Below are 18,226 nucleotides of genomic sequence, written 5' to 3'. Positions count from 1 at the left end.
CTGGCTGCCTGCAAAGTTTCAAGGAGATAGACGCAGGGTTTCTGGGAAACTGCACCTCAAACTGTGCAGAGCAAAACTTGTGTCACTTGTAAAAAACATGCTGTTTTTCCACCCCTCCCTCTGAGCACTGGGATTGGAAGGGACCTCAGAGAAGGATCACAGTCACTGGCCAGCTACACATGTCAATATCAGAGCTTTCCTTCCCTCCTCTTCCCCCTCCTTCTCCTTAGTTTCTCTATGGCTGCAAGCATGGCCAGCTTCAAAACTTTCAAAACGTTTCGACTGCCCTCAACTTGTTTCAAGGCTGTTTTGAAGCCTTTCATAGATTTCATAGACATCAGGGCTGGAAGGGACCTCAGAAGATCATCGAGTCCAGCCCCCTGCCCAAAGGGCAGGAAGTCAGCTGGGGTCATAGCATCCCAGCAAGATAAGCATCCAGTTTCATCTTGAAGGTGTTCAATGAAGGCGCTTGAACCACCTCCGGTGGCAGGCTGTTCCAGACCTTGGGGGCTCGGACAGTAAAGAAGTTCTTCCTTATGTCCAGCCTGAAACGGTCTTGAAGTAGTTTGTGACCATTCGACCTCGTCATCCCTTGGGGCGCTCTGGTGAACAAACGTTCCCCCAGATGCTGGTGGTCACCCCTGATAAACTTGTAGGTGGCCATCAGATCACCCCTGAGCCTGCGCTTTTTCAGGCTAAAGAGCCCCAGGGCTCTCAGCCTGTCATCGTAGGGTCTGCTTCCCTGACCTCTGATCATGCGCGTGGCTCTTCTCTGGACTCTCTCAAGCTTCTCCACATCCTTTTTGAATTGTGGAGCCCAAAACTGGACACAGTACTCCAGCTGCGGCCTCACTAAGGCCGAGTACAGGGGGAGAATGACGTCCCGGGATTTGCTTGAGAAGCATCTATGGATGCAAGCCAGCGTTTTGGTCGCTTTACTAGCCGCTGCATCGCATTGCAGGCTCATGTTCATCTTGTGGTCAATGATGACCCCCAAGTCTCTTTCTTGCATAGTGCTAGCCAACATAGCACTGCCGAGCCTATAAGGATGCTGCGGGTTTTTTTTCCCCAAGGTGGAGAACCTTGCATTTATCGGCGTTGAACACCATCAGATTCTCGTCCGCTCACTTGCTGAGCCTGTCCAGGTCAGCCTGGATAACCTGCCTGTCTTCTGGTGTGGATGCTTTGCCCCCAATTTTGGTGTCATCAGTGAACTTGGCCAGTCTGCTTCTGACTCCAGTGTCCACATCATTAATGAAGATGTTGAACATTATGGGTCCAAGGACAGAGCCTTGGGGGACCCCACTGGTCACAGGACACCACGATGAGTGACTTCTATCGTTTACTACCCTCTGGGTCCGACCCCGGAGCAAATTTTCCAGCCAGCAGATCATGGAGGACCCAAGGCGACAATTGGCCAGTTTCTCCAAGAGGCGATCATGGGACACCAGGTTGAAGGCTTTTTTGAAGTCAAGATATATGACATCAATCTCTTCTCCCTTGTCCAGGTGGTAGGTCACCTGGTCGTAGAAGGAAATGAGATTGGTCAAGCAAGACCTACCCGCAACAAACCCGTGCTGGCTATCCCTTAAGATGTTGGCGTCGGCCAGTCCATTAAGGATGGCCTCTTTAATAAACTTTTCTAAGATCTTCCCCAGGATAGAAGTCAGGCTGATGGGCCTATAGTTAGTCGGATCCACTTTCCTCCCTTTCTTGAAGATAGGCACCACATTGGCCTTCTTCCAGTCTTCTTCCAGTCTTTCATTTTGTTTTGTTTTGATTTCACTGTTTCGAGCTCATAATGAATCGAAACAGCATCAAAACGAAACAGCCAGCAAAATTTTGCGCAGCCCTAGCATCAAACTATTCCATATGAATAGCACATAGTACCTCTCACAACTCAGGTTCTTCTATAATAACGTCATAAATACCCCTGGTTCCCACAGGAGTGGCTACACGGAGATCTGCAAATGGTGCCCTCACTGAAATAAATGGAGGGGGACAACCTGGTTTTACGTGGACAAGTATGTTTATTTCTTGAAGATTGCCTTGACAGGTCCACTTGTGCAAGAGACTCAGGAGTGTAGTCCCAACATGGTGGGGCGTACACGATAAACTAATACCTGGATTAGGAAGGCATCGCTATTTAGAAATACAGGAAGATAGGTATGTATACAAATGATTTCTACTAACCAAAAGGAAAAGAATAATCAGATGGATGTAGAGATACAGGCAGAAGATGACCTGCCTAATTAATTTAAATTGGACCAAACTCTGTAGCCCATCTCCTTGTCACCAAAAATCAGAAGAGATATATGGTTGCCCCTTCACTGTCATTACTTCGTTATTAATGAGACCCTCAGCCCTTCCCCAGCTGCCACCCTTCAGTTATACACATTCCCTCTAGTTAACAGGATTCTGATGTCTTCCGAATTGTCTGATCAATCTACTTCATAGTTAAACCAGCAGATCTTTGATGTGCTTCATGCCCGCTCCAGCTCCATGACTTCACCAGTTGCTTCACCACTGCCCTACAGTGCATAAGGTTTGAGGTCACTTTCAAGGTGGGCTATCCTACACAGGAGAATATGACATGGCTGCTCTACCACCCAGTTTGCTTTACAGGAATATACTGTCTGTATTTTCTGTGATTAAGTATATATCTAATTAATATACCACCTATATTCTGCAGAACTATTTTCATAGTGTTTGGGGACAGCATCATATATTTACCCACTGCAAGATGAGAGAATGTCTCAGTCAGTTCCCTCCTGCTGGGGTATCTGTAACACCTGTAAATTCCTCCACCTCTTTCTTGGCAGTTCTGATGCCACATATGTTGTGAAAGTATTATTAAAAACTTGGATGTAACTGTGGCAGGAATGGTATTTTCTGATCCTATAACATTTGAAATAACCCTCTCTCTTTCTTTCCAAAAAGAGGATGCTTATTTCAGGGAAAGCCTTTGCACCCCAAAAGTGTAGTACATATGTACATACTGTATTATCATCTGGCTTCTCGACGTCTCAGATATTTATGGAGAAGAATGAAAAACTGACTAAATTGTAAACAGTTTTTGGGCAGTAGCTTTCTTCATATATGCTTATAATAATACATGGCACAACAGGTACAACAGGATCAAGATTACTATTAATTACTAACACATAATAATTAATAGTTGTCATGAGTGACTGGTGTCTCCTGAATCTGGGAGGGCACCCGCAGAAGCTGCCGACGGCAGCAGCCCTGTCAGGGGGGCACCAGCCCTACCAACAGCATCAGTATCAGCCGTTGGGGAGGCACCAGCCCCGTCAGGGGGGGCACATGCACCCCCTACCAATCACCTATGATAGTTGTTATTATAAACTAACAACTGGCATGAAGTTGCTTCTCTAGTGCTATAGTAAGTGCTGTGTTTTTCTCACTTTAAGGAATGTGAATATGCATCTGCTAGAATAGTATATGCCTGTGATTTTGTGACTGTTATATTGTGGTTCTCCTTTTTCTCTACAGATGTAGGGCTTAAAGCAACACTTCCACAATAGGCAGAAGAAAGAAAAGACAGTTAAAGCCACAGCTTTCCATACAGTTCTGCATAGGGAAAGCACAGGCTCATGTGAACATACCTGTAGCTGCCTCATCTGGTGCAGCTGCAGCCGAAGATCTGACACGTTGCGCCTCATATCATACAGACTGACTTGCATTGCTGTAGCGCTGACAGAAGCAGGATGATTGATGGCCATTGGCTCCACTGTTGCTAATGAATTCTTTCCACCAGACAGATGAGCACCTCCTGCAAGCAAATGCCAGGAAAACTGCAGTTTACAAAGAGTGAAGGTCTAGTCATATCCCTGTTGCCCCCCCCCTTCCCCGCCCCAGCAGATCTTCTATGGAGATGGTAAATTTCATACTTCAGCACTCAGTATAAGTGATGTGATTAGCACTCAGTCTGTGATTCCCTCAATTGCCTTGAAATGAGAGTCATTAGGGTCCATCTGTAGTACAACCTCAACTATGTCAGATGACCTGGTCAAAACAGGGTTGTTCCCTATACTGGTTACATCCTGGTTCCTTTTTGCAATATGAGTGTAAGACTAACTGGAAGCCACACCAATGATGGACCAGTCAATTCAAAACAGAACCATGGTGGAACCAAATTTGGACATAACCATGTTCTACCTGGGTCCTTCCTACATGGTTGAAATTTTAATGCGAGTAATCCAATCAAACCCACATAGTACCTATTTGTTGATGGATTAAGCATTGGAGAGAAATTCAGTCAAGCATGCAGGTGTGCAGAATGTGAAAACAGAGAGATGTCTGGGTTTTGTTACTCAATGACTAGTCATGCTTTTCTAGCAGTCATCTTCAAAAGCTTAGCCAGGTCCCAAAAGAGAAGAAAAAGCTTAGCGCTGGTTGATATTCCCCAGGTATTTGTTGCACCTACCAATCCCCTCATCTCTGTACTCTGAGTGGCATCTATACACAAAGGCACTTAAGGATACCACAGTAACAAAAAAAAGCACTTTTGCAGAATACCAACATGAAAATTAAAAGTAAGCACAAAAATCTGTTCATCATGACACATTACTCCTTTGTACAGCAAAGATAGGGTAGTTTCTTTTAGATTCCCAGTAGCTGGGAAATAGCTTTCTTTATGGAATACAATCAAACCCCACATCAACAGCCAGAATATACATTGCATCTGGCTCTTGGCAAGTCTCACTACACACCCATACTCTTAATTGTCCTTCCAACATGGGCTGCTTTCCCTGAAACAGGAAGAGTAAGAGACTGTAAACAGAACACACCTCATTTTCTAAATAACTCCAATCTGTTGTGAGGCCTCACAGACCCAGATCAATGCCATCCACACAGAGTAAGACAACTCTGTGCCTGCAGGTTTCCCAGTGACACTCAACACTAAGCCCTTTTACCTTCTTTCAAATCTGCACCCTGTGTAAACCTACATTAACTTGTCAATTGTTGTGGATCTTTTTCCTGCCTACAGTAAGCTTGTTGACTGCTTGCTGCCTCATACTAAGACAAGTTTAATGCAACAAAACTGAAGTTAAGGTTAGAAGCTTTTCTTTGCCTGCTAAATCTTCTGTATAGAAAACAGCACAATGGATTTCACACAGAGTCTAATGAATATGGGAACTTTATATTTAAACTCAGTCCACTTGTTACTAGTCAATTAAATTGACTAAAAAGTATGCAGATACAGTATGTGTAACTCAGGGATGGGCAAAATGGACTATCTGGCCAGCAGCTGGACTCCATTTCCCAGCAGCCCCCGCTCACATGGTTACCATAGAGACCATCCCCAGCCACGCTGGCAGGGCATATGGCAGAGCAGGGCAGGGGGCTGCTCTGGATCTGCTAGGAGCTTGCGATGGGGGCAGCTTGCTCTGGAGCCATGGCAGAGCCGATCTGTAGCCTGTATGCTCTGGGCAGGGGTGCACAGCCAGGGGATTACAGCTCTGCCTCTGCTCCAGAACAGGCTGTCATCGCTGAAAGGAGCTGGGGCAGAGCTGCGATCCCCTACCTCTGCGCCCCTGCCCAAAGAGCGCAGGCTACAGTTCTTCCCTGGCTCTGGAGCAAGCTGCCCCCATCACAAGATCCCAGCAGCTCTGGAGCAGCCCCTCACCCTGCTCTGCCGCCCACCCTGTCAGCATGACTGGGGCTGGCCTCTAGACCAGACTTTGCCCATCCCTGGTGTAACTGATTACAGCACAGCATGCATTGCTCCTTTAGTAACAGATATGTATGCCATTACCATTTCTTCAAATGTTTCCCACAAGGAAAACACTTGAAAAAGAAAGGAATTGTGATGTAGGTCTGCTTTTATCACAAAATAAGTGAAAGGGTTTGCACAAGCTGGTGTATATTGTTTTATTTCAATTTGTAAAACCTGGAGACACTACAGCAATTCCTGTCAGTAAAAGGATGTATACCATACATATGCAAGTACACTGCTCTACCATCAACTTCCTGATACATGCAGACAAAAAGCTGTTCTAACCCACTGCTTGAAGCCATAATATTATACCTTACCTAGCTAAATCTGCATAGTACTTCAACAACAGCACTTTTCATGTCACTGCTGAGTCAGCTGCCACATACTTTTGCTACACTTCAGTATCATTCAATATTCTCTTGACTTCCAAGGAGCTACTTAATAAAAAGTCATGCTTCAGAAACAAGCAGTCCTTCACAGTCGTCTATTCTACACTGCAGTCCACTGTATATCAATAGTTACTGTCTATACGTGCAATCAGTTTTCTCTGCAATAAAATCATACAGATTCTTCACCCCACATTCCTTATTTTTGCATTAGTTTTTAAAGGAAGACTATTCACAAGTTCTGCATAACAGGATTCTGAAGTTTGGAAAAGTCTGGATCCTTAGTCACAGCTCTGCTTTTTTATTTAAAAAATGTATCCCTAACCTCTACTAGTCCCTGCCTCAAGCATTAACTCTCCAAGCAATAACTCTGTCCAATAAATAGGCAGCCAGATGCATGACTAATTCCCATGAATATCTTTCTCCAAGCCAGGCCACAACTAATCTTCTCATCCTCTCTGTCCTACAGTCAGATTGTGATCTGCTTCCTTAAAAGACAAATACTCAATCAGCTTCTGTAATCTAATCTTTCTTGCTTCTTGTCACCTGGCTGTGTCCTTCCTACTCATGGTCTGCCATTTTGGTCACTGCCATGAGGTTCAAATAAGAGCTTGGGATGCACAACAGGGCAGAACTTTAAGAGTATAAAATAATGGCATCATCTATCAGCAAGCCTGGGAGTACTCCAAGGACTGGTTTCCAGATTCATACTGCCATAAAAAATGTACAAAAAGGGTATTTGGGAAACGTAGTTGTTTTCTGAAAGCATAGCCAGGCTGTAGCCTTGCCATAACCCCCCCTACCCCCCCCCCCACCAAAAATAAAACCAGCCAGGGAGGGGTGAAGAAGAGAAGGAGCTCTGGCTCAGGGGCCATTGTGGTGGAGGGATCCTTGCTACAGCTAGGCAACTGGGAAATGGTATTTAATACAAAATAATACTTTGTTTTATCATAGTTTGCACTGGAAAGTCTCAAAGCATTTTCCACAGGTTACTGAACTAAGTTGCATGGCACCCCCATTTTTAAACCAAAGGGGCAAAAGGAGATGCAGAAATGGTAAGTACCGCTAAGTCACTCATGGTCCAAAAGGGATTCTGTGGTCACACAAAGAACAGAACCCAGTTTCACAACTGTTATTCTTTTGCTTTGGGCACAAGACAGCCATTATCCTTCCGCTGTTCTACCTTTCAGCATACCTTTATATTTCTAGCCAAACTGCTAAAGAGGGCTTCAGTGTGCACCAGGTCAGACAGGACAGCCAAGGTAAAGGTTCGTGCAAAGTTTTACCAAAACTGTTTGCCTATCTATCCATTTAGCCAAACAAACAAACAAACAAACAAAAAATCAACCTTAATAATTAGTTGTCCCGAGGGATACATTGACAGTCATTCAAATCTCATGAAACCTGGACTCACACCCACCAAACAAATTTAAGAAGTAATTCCAAGTCACAGCTACAACTCTCACTAACAACCTGCTGCAAACAGATCCAGAAGGGTTCTCATCAGCAAAAGATCTTGCATATTTGTGTGCTACTTCAGTTTATATAAACCCGTATGATTTGAGGATCACGCTTCATTTACAAAAGTCAGCAGAACGCAAGGCCTGGCAGGATCAATTTTCAGCAGCGTATCCAAGACAAGCAGGCTGATATGCAGGAGAATATTTCTAATACACAGCTCATAATAAAAGGTGTGTTCATTTAAAGGCGCAAAGGAATTCACGAAGGGCAGAAGATATACGCTGCCAGGCACAACCCACTAATCAGGATCAACTGTGAACACCATGAGCAGAAAATACTTCCCACCCTCCCTCATTCCAAGAGTGGTAACTACGTTGTTTGGAGAGAAAAATGTATCCCAACACTCCCATTTAGAAAATGCTTCAGACCCTTTCCCTTTACCCATCTAAGGAAACAGCAAGTAGGCCTCCACTTCTTTAGTAATCTGGGCCTTAGCTATTCCTGTCACTGAATGAGAAAAACAGAAGGGAAAGAAAGATGGTCTTGTTTGTATGCTGCTGAAATCGGTACAAACAATATTTCTAGCATGTTCCATTTTTTAGTCATATACTATTTCTAAAGGAACAGTCCCTCAACTCCCTTGGCTTTTGAGGAGCTGGGACCCAGTCATGGGAAACCCACTGACATCACTGGAAGATACACAGCTCAACTTGGGGATGGCTACTCTCCTGGAATGCTTGTGTGTGGTTTATCATAATTGCTTTGATGTATGCAAAACACTTGTGTGAACAAGACAGTGCTCAGCCTAAAGGGAAAAAAAAATGAGAAATGCAGACAGTTATAGTCTCGTTTCATCTTAGTGAAAAAGCATCAACTTTTAATTTCTTTAATATTTCAAGTGAAAGGACCCAGTATGATGACAAACCACAAGGATTTGCATAAAACTTTTTGATTTCCCTGCAGGATACTCATGTCAAAACAGGGACTTGTATTTTGATTTTCCCCCTTAGCCTCAAAGACTCCCGTCATTGGGACCTGTGATGTAAAATAAAAGTTGTATTACCTTTATGAGTCAGTTTTATGCTGCACACCTGTTTTACAACTAAGGAGAGGTGGGCTGTTCAGCTTTTTGTTTATCAATGCTATAGAAAAAATTGCTCAATCAACATTTTCACACAGCTTCTTCCTTAAAGCAGCATGTGAAATTGCTGAAGTTGATTGCTAGGTATGCTGTAGTCAAATAGACGTGTATAACTAAAGGAGGTATTGCCTACTAGCTATGGGATGGTCCCTGACCCTGTTTCTGGAGGATAAAGGAACGCTCAAATCCAAATTCACTTGCAGTTGCACAAGAGTGAGGGATTTTCTTTAGGACATGCTGACAAACCAAACAAGGGTCATGAAGGAGAGGGGAGATCTTACTCACATGCCTCCTTGGTATATTTAGCACCTTGAACAGACATAGGGAAAGTTCTGCCTAGTCTATTATGTGGATTTTTCAGGTACAGCAATAGTTTAGAACAGAATTCCTTAGCTTAGCTTAGCAGAGCTTTTCTTTTTGATAGACTGTACGGTACTTATTCTTCCCTTTTACACTATCCTATTCCACTAAAATCTATTTTGATTAAAAAAGATGGAATTGGAAGATGAGTTTATGTGAAGACCCGCACTTGTGGGTGCCCCGGATAGAAACTGAACTTCGACCCCAAGGTAAATTAGTGTCAGAAGCATGAAACAGTTGAGTAAAATGTCTCAAGCCTGGCAGACATCACAATCTACTTCCCTTGCCAATGGTACCACAAAAGGTTGGGGGGAGCTAGCATAGGCACAGGGGAAACCTAGAGACCCGAAAGATGCAAAGTCTAATTACAATACTGCCATACAAAGAACAAAACAAAGGGCAGATTTTAATGATTTTCGCATTATTAAAAGTGCTTTCATTCATGTGCATGTGCCTGAGTGTCAGGAAGACAATACACTCTAACTATTCAAAATACAAGATATTGGTAGACAGGAGACAGTCCGGCTACAGCAAGAAGACAGATACACAGACTGGATTACTTCACTGGTACGACAGGGCACAGCAGTGGCTGCCTGGAGAATTTCAGTCAGAAAACTGATTTGCTGCGTGTTCGTGGGAAAGTCATTTCAGCTCTTTGCCTCAATTTCCTTCTTGCTTAAAAGGGAATAAATAATACTCGCCATGGTTACCTTACATAGGCATCGAAAGGGTTCATTAGTTATTGTCTCATACAAATCTCTGTACTGACAAGGCCTACATCAAATATTATTATATAATTAGGGTGACAATACATCCTGGTTTGTCTGGGACAGTCCTGGATTCCATAGGATGGTCCAGGTTGGTTGGTCAAAAGTCCCAGGCTTGGATTTCAGTAGGGAGGCAGAGCAGCATGGTGCTGCCACTGTGCAGGAGAGAGAAATGTAGGGATATGGTATCTTAGATAGGGTGACCGTACATCTACCTGCCTTGCTCCTGCGCAGCAGCAGCAGTGCCTGCCTGACCACCTGCCTGGCACACCGTGCCACTCCACCTCCCCACTGGACTCCAGCCAAACTGGGACATATGGTCACCCTATGTATAATGATAATAAAATGAAGAATAGGATAATAATGCTATGGAGAATTAACCTATTGTTTACTGGCACTGTGCATCAGCTCATGTTCAAAGGATCCAGTTACAGGATCAGACTCAGTTTGCTCTCTGCTGAATATTTTCCATCTCTAGTTTGCATTTCTATTGGACATATTGAATTTGTACTGTAATTCTATAGAGAAAAGAATCTTAAGAGATTAATTAATATAACTGGTGACTGTTTTGATAATAAAACTGTAACTGCATTTCCTTTCAGAATGAGTTCATTTTGCAGGAACTGCACCATTTTGATTTGCCTTCAGTATATTACAAAGAGGGAGTGAAAGAGATAAGGCACAGAAAGAGATTAACAAAGGTAATGCCTCTGAAGACACCCTACGTACAGTATTAACACCTTTGCAAATAATGCACAGAACTACTATTCCCTGAGTTTGAATGCAGTAGTAAGAATGTTCTTTTCACAGTTCCTTCTCCTAAAAACTCAAAATCTCTCAAAAACAGAGGCCTTAAATATGACATAATCCAAAAATGTGTTTAAAATCCCAAAATCTTGTTTGCTTTGTAGGAACTGATGGCTGCCCCAAACATTCTAGGAATATGACAATTAGTATTAAACACTAGTATTTAATTAGGGAAAAGATACTGCCCCTTACTTTCCAATAAGTCTCTAAGCATCATTATAGATGCACCATCTTCTTGCCAACCTATCCTTAGAGAAAAGTACAACTGAACAGAGATGAAATGTATAGGATTCTATAGCAAATAGCTGAAACTTTATATAATTTAATTTAGAATTCCATCTTGGCTGTAGGGACAGCTTATTTTAAATTGGAACCAACAAAATATAGGGGCATGTTTAAATTACATTATACACCAGTGCTCAAATATTACTACAGAAATGTTATCACTTTCTGAAATTCTACAGGACATTTTCATGATGGATAAATCCCCCCCCCCCCCCATCACCTTTTTCCTCTTGCTCTTTAAAATTAAAGTAAAGGCACAGTCATTCATTTTAAACATCTCAACAAGTAAAGAGCAGAGTTGTAGTAATAATGTGAGCAGCAGACACAAAACAACCTTCCTAGCAGTGGAGGGTAGCTGCCAGAAAGCACAGATCTGGATCTACACTTGTGTCAACAATTCTAGTGGCTGCTGCATATCTCTCTGTATAGAAGCCTGACTGAACTGTCAAGCACTGCACTGCTTACATCTGGGTCACAGTTTTATGTGCCCTTTGCAACTGGAAGACTATGAAGACAGTTCTATAAACTAATGAAATGAAAAAATAAACACATACTATAAACTGTGACCATCACACAACCCAGAGCAGAAGTCAGAGGCAGGTCCCTACAACTGCTACAGCTTTGCTTGTTCTTATAAGTCCCTCCCAAGGGAAAGCCAAGAAGGCCCATCATCATAGTAGCTGCACCAAGGTCCAATGCCACACACAACCGTCTGTAAGTCAGGCAGGCAAAGCATGATGTGCTGAGAACAGCTGCTGAGAATTTTATTGTTTTTTCCCTCCAGACAAGCCTAGAGAGGGGTTACATACTGCAGGAGATTGGCATCAGTAGTCACACTCAGGATGCTGACAGACATGAAGCTCCCTGCTGTAACTCATGGCACTCTGCAGGTACTGCCATGAGTTACAGCATTCCCCCCAACATGGCAGATATTGGCTGTTGGGTCTGGGGGTTTGGGGGACTGAGTTCCAGTTTGGAGTGGCTGCTCTTCCCTAGCTCCCCCCCTCCCAGCTCTGGTGCTGTCTTCAGAATGGGGGAGGAGGGAGGAAAGGGAGCTTGGTCTGCAGTTTGCCCAGCCTGTGCTGAAGTGCAGAGCAGGTGGATTGGATTCCCAGCCCCCACCAACACCCCCTCCCCACTTGGAGGCAATGGGGAAGCTCCAACCCACTTGCCTCATCCTTCAGCACAGGCTGGGCAAGCACCTACCTTCTCCCAATCCCATTCTGAAGACAGCACCGGGGGTGGGGGTGGGCTACATCATCCCAGCCCCTGTTCCCAGTATGTGCTAACAGAAGTTAATGAAGGCAGTCCACTTTGGAGAGCCTTTATCTGAACCCTCGTGTAATCAGGTTCAAATGGTTGCACGATAAGGCATTTTTAAAGTGCTCTGCAGCCATGCCCTTCTGTAAGGGCAGAGCTGTAGAGCACTTTCAAGAGGCTGATCACACAACAAATGTAACTTCTGCCTGTGCCCTCATACCTTTGCAGAGAGCAAGCAGCAGTCTAGCATCTCCCTGAAACCCTACACTGGCTCTCTGCCTAGGAATGAATTTCATTCTGAAAGAAGAAATCTCTCTCCTTACCATTACCTCTGGGAACAACATACTAACTACGTGTTTGTGCTGCACAAAGATACCAAGCTAACACTGATACTAGCACTCGTGTAGGTGTGTTAGCCTGATGCTCCATCTGGGCTAACTTAGGTGCTTCAATGGCAGGGCCCATCAGCCCTAGCAGAGTGCCACAGTCAAGCAGCAAAACTGTTTTTAGTTCCTGAGCTGGCTCCTTTAAAGCTATTTGGAATCTCTCTACCAAGCACTGTACGGTGACTGTAGACATATCTTGACTGATTCCCACATCCTGCGTCTAAAAAACCCCACAGATTAATTTCTGATACAGCAGTTAAGCTGACATTGGCATTCCCAAGGAGAAGCTGTTAGTATTAACAGAGTTCCGAATTAGGGTATTTCTGGATATTTTGCCCAATGAAAGATGAATGATCTTACCTGTGCTGTCAAAGCTGCTCTTACTGGACACAATTTTCACCATCTTCTCACTAAATAAAGAAAGAAAGAAAAAGTCAGGTCTAACATTGCCAAGCTGTATTTTTTCTTGTAAATAGATTTTTAAGTAACCTTCAGGGATTAACTTTACTAGATTTGTAGTGAGGCTGATCAGCAGTAAACAACAATTACCTTGTCCAAGATATATATATATTTAAATTGCTGGAGTTTAGGGCTCGCTTTCTTAAAAAGTTATTTTAAATACAGGTGAAAAAGGTGGTACATTTCCAGCACAAAGCACAGAGGTTTAGCTGCATTATTCCCATTAATGTCAACAGAAATAATAGTTAAACCTCTACTCATTGGCTGGAATGTTTTGTCCCTCTGCTTATGACCAAGGATAATAAAAAACAAGTTTTAGAATGATTGAGCATTCAATGTTCTATTATTACATCAGAAGTTTATTTTTTCTGATTGATCACTAAACAGTTACAGAGAAACAGATTTAATGAATTCTTTTTTTACCTAGAAGCATCTTTGCTATTACTTGTATTTGGCCCTTTAAAAAGCGCAGACTGAACAAGACCAGTTAAACTGGCAATCTGTTTCTCCATGGCTTGCATCCTCTCTCTGTAAGACAAGAGAACCGTTTGTTAAAGCCAGATAGATTTGCTTTCAGACTTGTTTTTCTAAGTGAATGATTACCATAGGATCAGAAAGATACCACAGAGTTTGTGCAAAGACTCATGGGTATCAATTTGCATATACCTTGTTAGGAAGGCTAACCACATCTTGGTTTTAAACAAAGTGTTTGCATGATAACAAACAGACAATACAAAGGCATCTGCCTAGCTCAAAAAACAGATGATAAAATTACAGTGATCTCACAAAAAAGGCACTTATATGATCCTTTAAAGCCTCCTGGAAACTATCGAAAATCATCTTTTTCCAGAAACAATTGGTCAGCTACAGGTATAGTTTCTGCTTTTTTTTTTTTTTTTTTTTTTTAATTCCACTGGGTCTCTAATTTTGCCTGAGTAAAAGGACTTCAGGATTAAGGATTTTAGGCTTCTTGTTACTATTTTTACTGTGCCCAAAACAAGGATCTTTGTTTCTGAAGCATTTAATCTGCCCCAGCTGCATACTTCCCAGCCAAAATCCTTTGCACTTGACATCACAACTGTCTGGTATGGAAACTATTGCAATGTTACAAACACTGACAGAGGACTTTCAATGCAGACTGTACAGATCCTCTTGTCATGCAAATGCCCTGAATAATTTGAAAAAGCAGGGGCAAAACAATGGAGAACAAATACGCTATCCATGAGGTGCCAGTCAGGATCAAACAATAAGGATCACAGAGTAGATTAGGTCCATCTGCAATTGTGTAATTGCATTTGCACTTGTAGTGAGATGAGCATACTTGGGTACTTTGGTAAGTTCAAAATTAGTCATGTGCACACATGTACCATCATGGCATCATGTTAAAGCAATCACCCAGTAGCATGTGGCTTAAATGATGCCTTTTTGGAAAATTTGGCTCTATCTTCTTAAAAGAATTTTATAAAATCCTTTTAAAAGTGTTTATATATGCACAAAATGTGGCATGCCTCCATGCAGTTTTATATACATTTCATTTGACAAGTGGGAAATCATAATAAATGCCATTTGGCACCTGCTAACAACTCTCCAAAATTCAAGCCGGTCCATAATTGAAGTTCTTGGAAGATAACACCCCACGGCAGCAAATATGCCTCATACAGCCTTGTAGGAGATTTTCACAAAAGAAATTAGGACTTGTTTGTAAACTAAATGGCCAGAGGTGGCACATTTGGTGCCATTTTACAGTAGTGACTGAGCTACATAAGCTCTGATCACTACCTTCAAGCTGGCTGCAAAAACAACACTGTTGGTTGGTACGGAACAACAGTAAGTCGGGTACAGGTGACAATAATAGTAGGAAAAAGATAATTCCTTTACAGGAGTTTACTGGCCCTGGCATTTAACACCATTAGACCTCAAAGGAAATTGCCTCAGACTGTCTCTGGGGATGAAATTCAAGTTTGTTGGGAAGTCTTGAGCTGTACGGGAATTCTGCTTCAGAGTTACAGTCACAAGAGGGCTTCAAGGAAGCAGATAACCAGAAATTTCAGTGATTGCTGATCCTCCCAACTAAAGACGCAGAACCCACAAGGGTGTAGAAGGCTCCATCAGTTGGCAGCAAGAAATAAACTCCGATGTGCCTTTACAATATTGCTTTAACACGTATCCCGTTCTGTTGTTAGGCAGAAAGGCAGTTTGATGAGCATCAAGAAGTTTAATTAATCAGACCTAAAATCTATTTTAAATCTAGAAATATGCTGCATCATTTCCACCATTATTGATCTCAAAAATAAGGAAAATGGCTCAGATGACAGTAGCCTTTGAAGCCATCCATTGAAACAAAAAGTAAGTGCTAAAACACTGTGGTGAAAATAGCCTAACAACCTTTCATGCTGTGTTTTTTACTCTTAATAACAAAAGGATTTTTTTCAGGCAATCATCATAAATCCTTTCCTGGATCCAAACTTAATTGGAAGTCTATCTGTTCTACTAAATTGATAATCTGGAAACAATTTTATGGGTCAAGTGAAATTATTGCAACACAAAGCTGATCTTGTCTCCTGCTATGGAAAGTTAAGAAAACATGTTTTTTATGGGGGGAGGTAGGGGCCACAAGGTGAAGGATGATGAAGAATCAAACAATTAAATGCAATTAAATGAACAGAGCAGATTATTTTCATATGGCCAGAATGTTAAGGATGTTAAAGAATGCTACATATGTTCCAGAGCTGCTTATTTTGTCAAAGGGGATTGTTTTAAAGCTGCCACAAGGTTAGAGCATTGCTTGTTATGCTAATCAAAATGGAGCGTTTCAAAATTAGGTGCCTAAAGTTCAACATCTAAGTTCGTAACTATGCACATCAACAAAAGAGACTGATTTCTAGAACTTGCAGCTCCCACTAAAGTCAATGAAAGCTGCAACATCTCTGAGGATCAAGACAATTTTAGTACAGTGCTTATCACAAGGCACTAGAGTTTAGACAATACTGCCTTTAATAAATTAAGTCTCTGAAAAAAAGTTTGCTCTTGGCTTTGTTGCTCGCTCAGTATCTTAACTGAGCTGTTTTCAAGCTCCCAATAAATATTAACAATACAAATGGAAGCAGTGGAGCGGACCTGTAATCTATGCTCTATGGAGCCCTATGATGCTGCGACTTCTGAAACAGGTTACTTTTGGGCAGGAACAGCGTACATTGACATCCCCTCCCACTCCATTTTCTGACATGGGGAATGTGCTGGCATGGCAGGATTTCCTCTCTGAGGATTTGGAGGGGAGGGAGGCAGGAAGAGGTAGGGGTAAAAAGTACTGTGCTGCTGAGACCCCTTCCAGCACCTCATGGCAGGTTGGGAGGCAAAACGCCCCAGGAGAGGAAGGAAGAAGCACACGTTGCAAAGGAACAGGAAAGAAAGAATGCGCTGCCACTGCCGCCCTGCATACCACACCGACCCTGCCAGCAGGGAAGAAGAATGCGCCCTCGCCACCCCAGGGTCCAAGATTAGCCTTCAGCTTCCCCCAGCTGGGAGAACAGGGAGGGCTGCCTGTTTCTAAAGCAGTTACGCAAGTAGTTGCAGTCTGCCAGGACAAGTATGGAACGGCACTCCCTTGCATGGTGTGTATGGTTTTTTATTTGACTGTGGGGAGAGACAGAAGGGGGGGGAGGGAGGGAGGAGGGGGTGAAGGACAGGCTACGGATTGACTCTACACCCCGTCCTAACAGCTTTCTCGACCACACTTGGCATCTGCTGTTCAGGCAGCATGATGCCTCAGCAAAAGCAAAGAATGCATGAAAAACTCCCTAGTGTTCTTCTTCCAGGCAGCAGTTGGGCTGTTTCACAACTCCCTTCCTGAACTGATTGTTTAGAAAACAAGTCTGCCTCCTCTCACTCTGGGGGAAGCACCACAGAAACAAGCCCTTGTTCTCCCAGAGTCCAGCTGCTGACTGCTCGGAGGCTTCTGATTTTCCAGTCAGGTTTCTTTCTTGTGTTGATGTGTGGTAGGGAACCAGTCGTTCTCTGTGCTGTTGCTACCTGAAGGCCAGTCTGTGCAGGTCACTACACGTCGCTATACCAACACCTGCCTCTCGCTGTGAAACTCTCGAAGCATTACTTTTACACTCCTTCCCTATCCCGGGGGTATCTTTTACAGGCATATGACAGAGGAGATGCCTCATGCCTGGTATAGGCACAAACTAGAAATTCAGGCTAGATACAGATATTCAAAAAGCCAGAGGCAAAACTAAGCTACGTGGTTTTTTGTAAGTGATGTAGTTTAGTTTGGTAGCGAGCAGAACACACCTGCGCTCTTTGGGGAGCGGGGCAGAGGGGAGAAAGGGAAATCTTAGACCAGGTTCTGCCATTTTTAAACCAGTCTGTCTGTTAGGGGTATAGACAGGATTTGTGCCAAAACTTTTCATCTCTTACAGGTATAGACCCGTTTCCAATCACCTATACCAGTAAAAGTTTGACATTGATACCTGACCTCAGTTGCATAACTGCTCATTCACATTCATCACCTACCCTAGGCTACATGCGTGCATCACCTGTGATCCACGTTCTCCACACCAGGAGATAATTAGAGTCCTGTCCTGGAACAGGCTTTTATAGTGCCTTAACATTTATTTTTAAACCCTGGTACAAAATCTATTCAATTCGTCAAAGAGAAAGTGAGATACTGGCAAGAAACACCTTCTCCTCGCTCTGCCAATTTGGGAAAAGCATATGCTAAACATTATGACTTCACAAAAACAGAAGAACAGGGTTTTTTGGTTTAGGAATGTGTGTGTGTGAACTGCATGCTCTGTCACCAGGCAGTGCAAGAGCTTGCCTCTCTCAACAGCCACCTCTCTCACCAATTAAGGGTGGTGCTGACAGACACCACCCAACCAAGCTGGATCACCAAGGAGAGTATAAAGTGAAGTGTAGCAGGAACCCTCTGCATGCATCTAAAGAGATAGGTTAATTTTTAATGTGCATCAAGTACTTCAGTCATCTAATAAGACTGATTCAATGCAGTGCACAGGGAGATTTAGGCACCTGAGAGGCAATCCAAAAACCTGTGCAGAGAGCAGCCTAGCAGTGGCCAATAGGACTTTCTAAGTGCAAGGATACATACCAACAGCCACTCCCCTTCAAAGCTTATGGCTAAGGAAAAAAACTACACATAAAACGGCATA

General features: G+C 43.1%; 1 protein-coding gene and 1 long non-coding RNA gene across 25 annotated transcripts in view; one reads left to right on the top strand and one right to left on the bottom strand.

Moving 5' to 3' along the window:
- The window catches only part of KIAA1217 (KIAA1217 ortholog), a 403,141-nt gene that overhangs the window by 68,845 nt on the left and 316,070 nt on the right, over nt 1-18,226 (bottom strand). For 20 of the 24 annotated variants that reach the window (XR_003094442.1, XR_003094441.1, XR_003094440.1 and 17 more), the window contains 3 exons: nt 13,476-13,580; nt 12,954-13,003; nt 3,627-3,793 (listed from right to left, as the gene is read on the bottom strand). Coding sequence is in view for 21 of the 24 variants with exons in the window: in XM_025206131.1 (XP_025061916.1) it covers nt 3,627-3,793; nt 12,954-13,003; nt 13,476-13,580 (322 nt within the window). In the remaining 3 variants the exon portion in view is untranslated. The remainder of the gene's footprint in view (nt 1-3,626; nt 3,794-12,953; nt 13,004-13,475; nt 13,581-18,226) is intronic. The other 4 variants (XM_025206129.1, XM_006025348.3, XM_025206141.1 and 1 more) reach the window with 1 other exon arrangement.
- LOC112550546 overlaps nt 16,304-18,226 on the top strand; it is an 8,333-nt gene continuing 6,410 nt past the window's right edge. The window contains exon 1 of the long non-coding RNA XR_003094443.1: nt 16,304-16,663. This is a non-coding gene — a long non-coding RNA (uncharacterized LOC112550546). The remainder of the gene's footprint in view (nt 16,664-18,226) is intronic.

The sequence above is a fragment of the Alligator sinensis genome, unplaced genomic scaffold (assembly GCF_000455745.1).
Source record: "Alligator sinensis unplaced genomic scaffold, ASM45574v1 scaffold455_1, whole genome shotgun sequence".
In the NCBI taxonomy this organism is placed as follows: domain Eukaryota; kingdom Metazoa; phylum Chordata; order Crocodylia; family Alligatoridae; genus Alligator; species Alligator sinensis.
The sequence above is the reverse complement of the archived record's forward strand: the minus strand, read 5'-3'. Positions and strand labels throughout refer to the sequence as shown.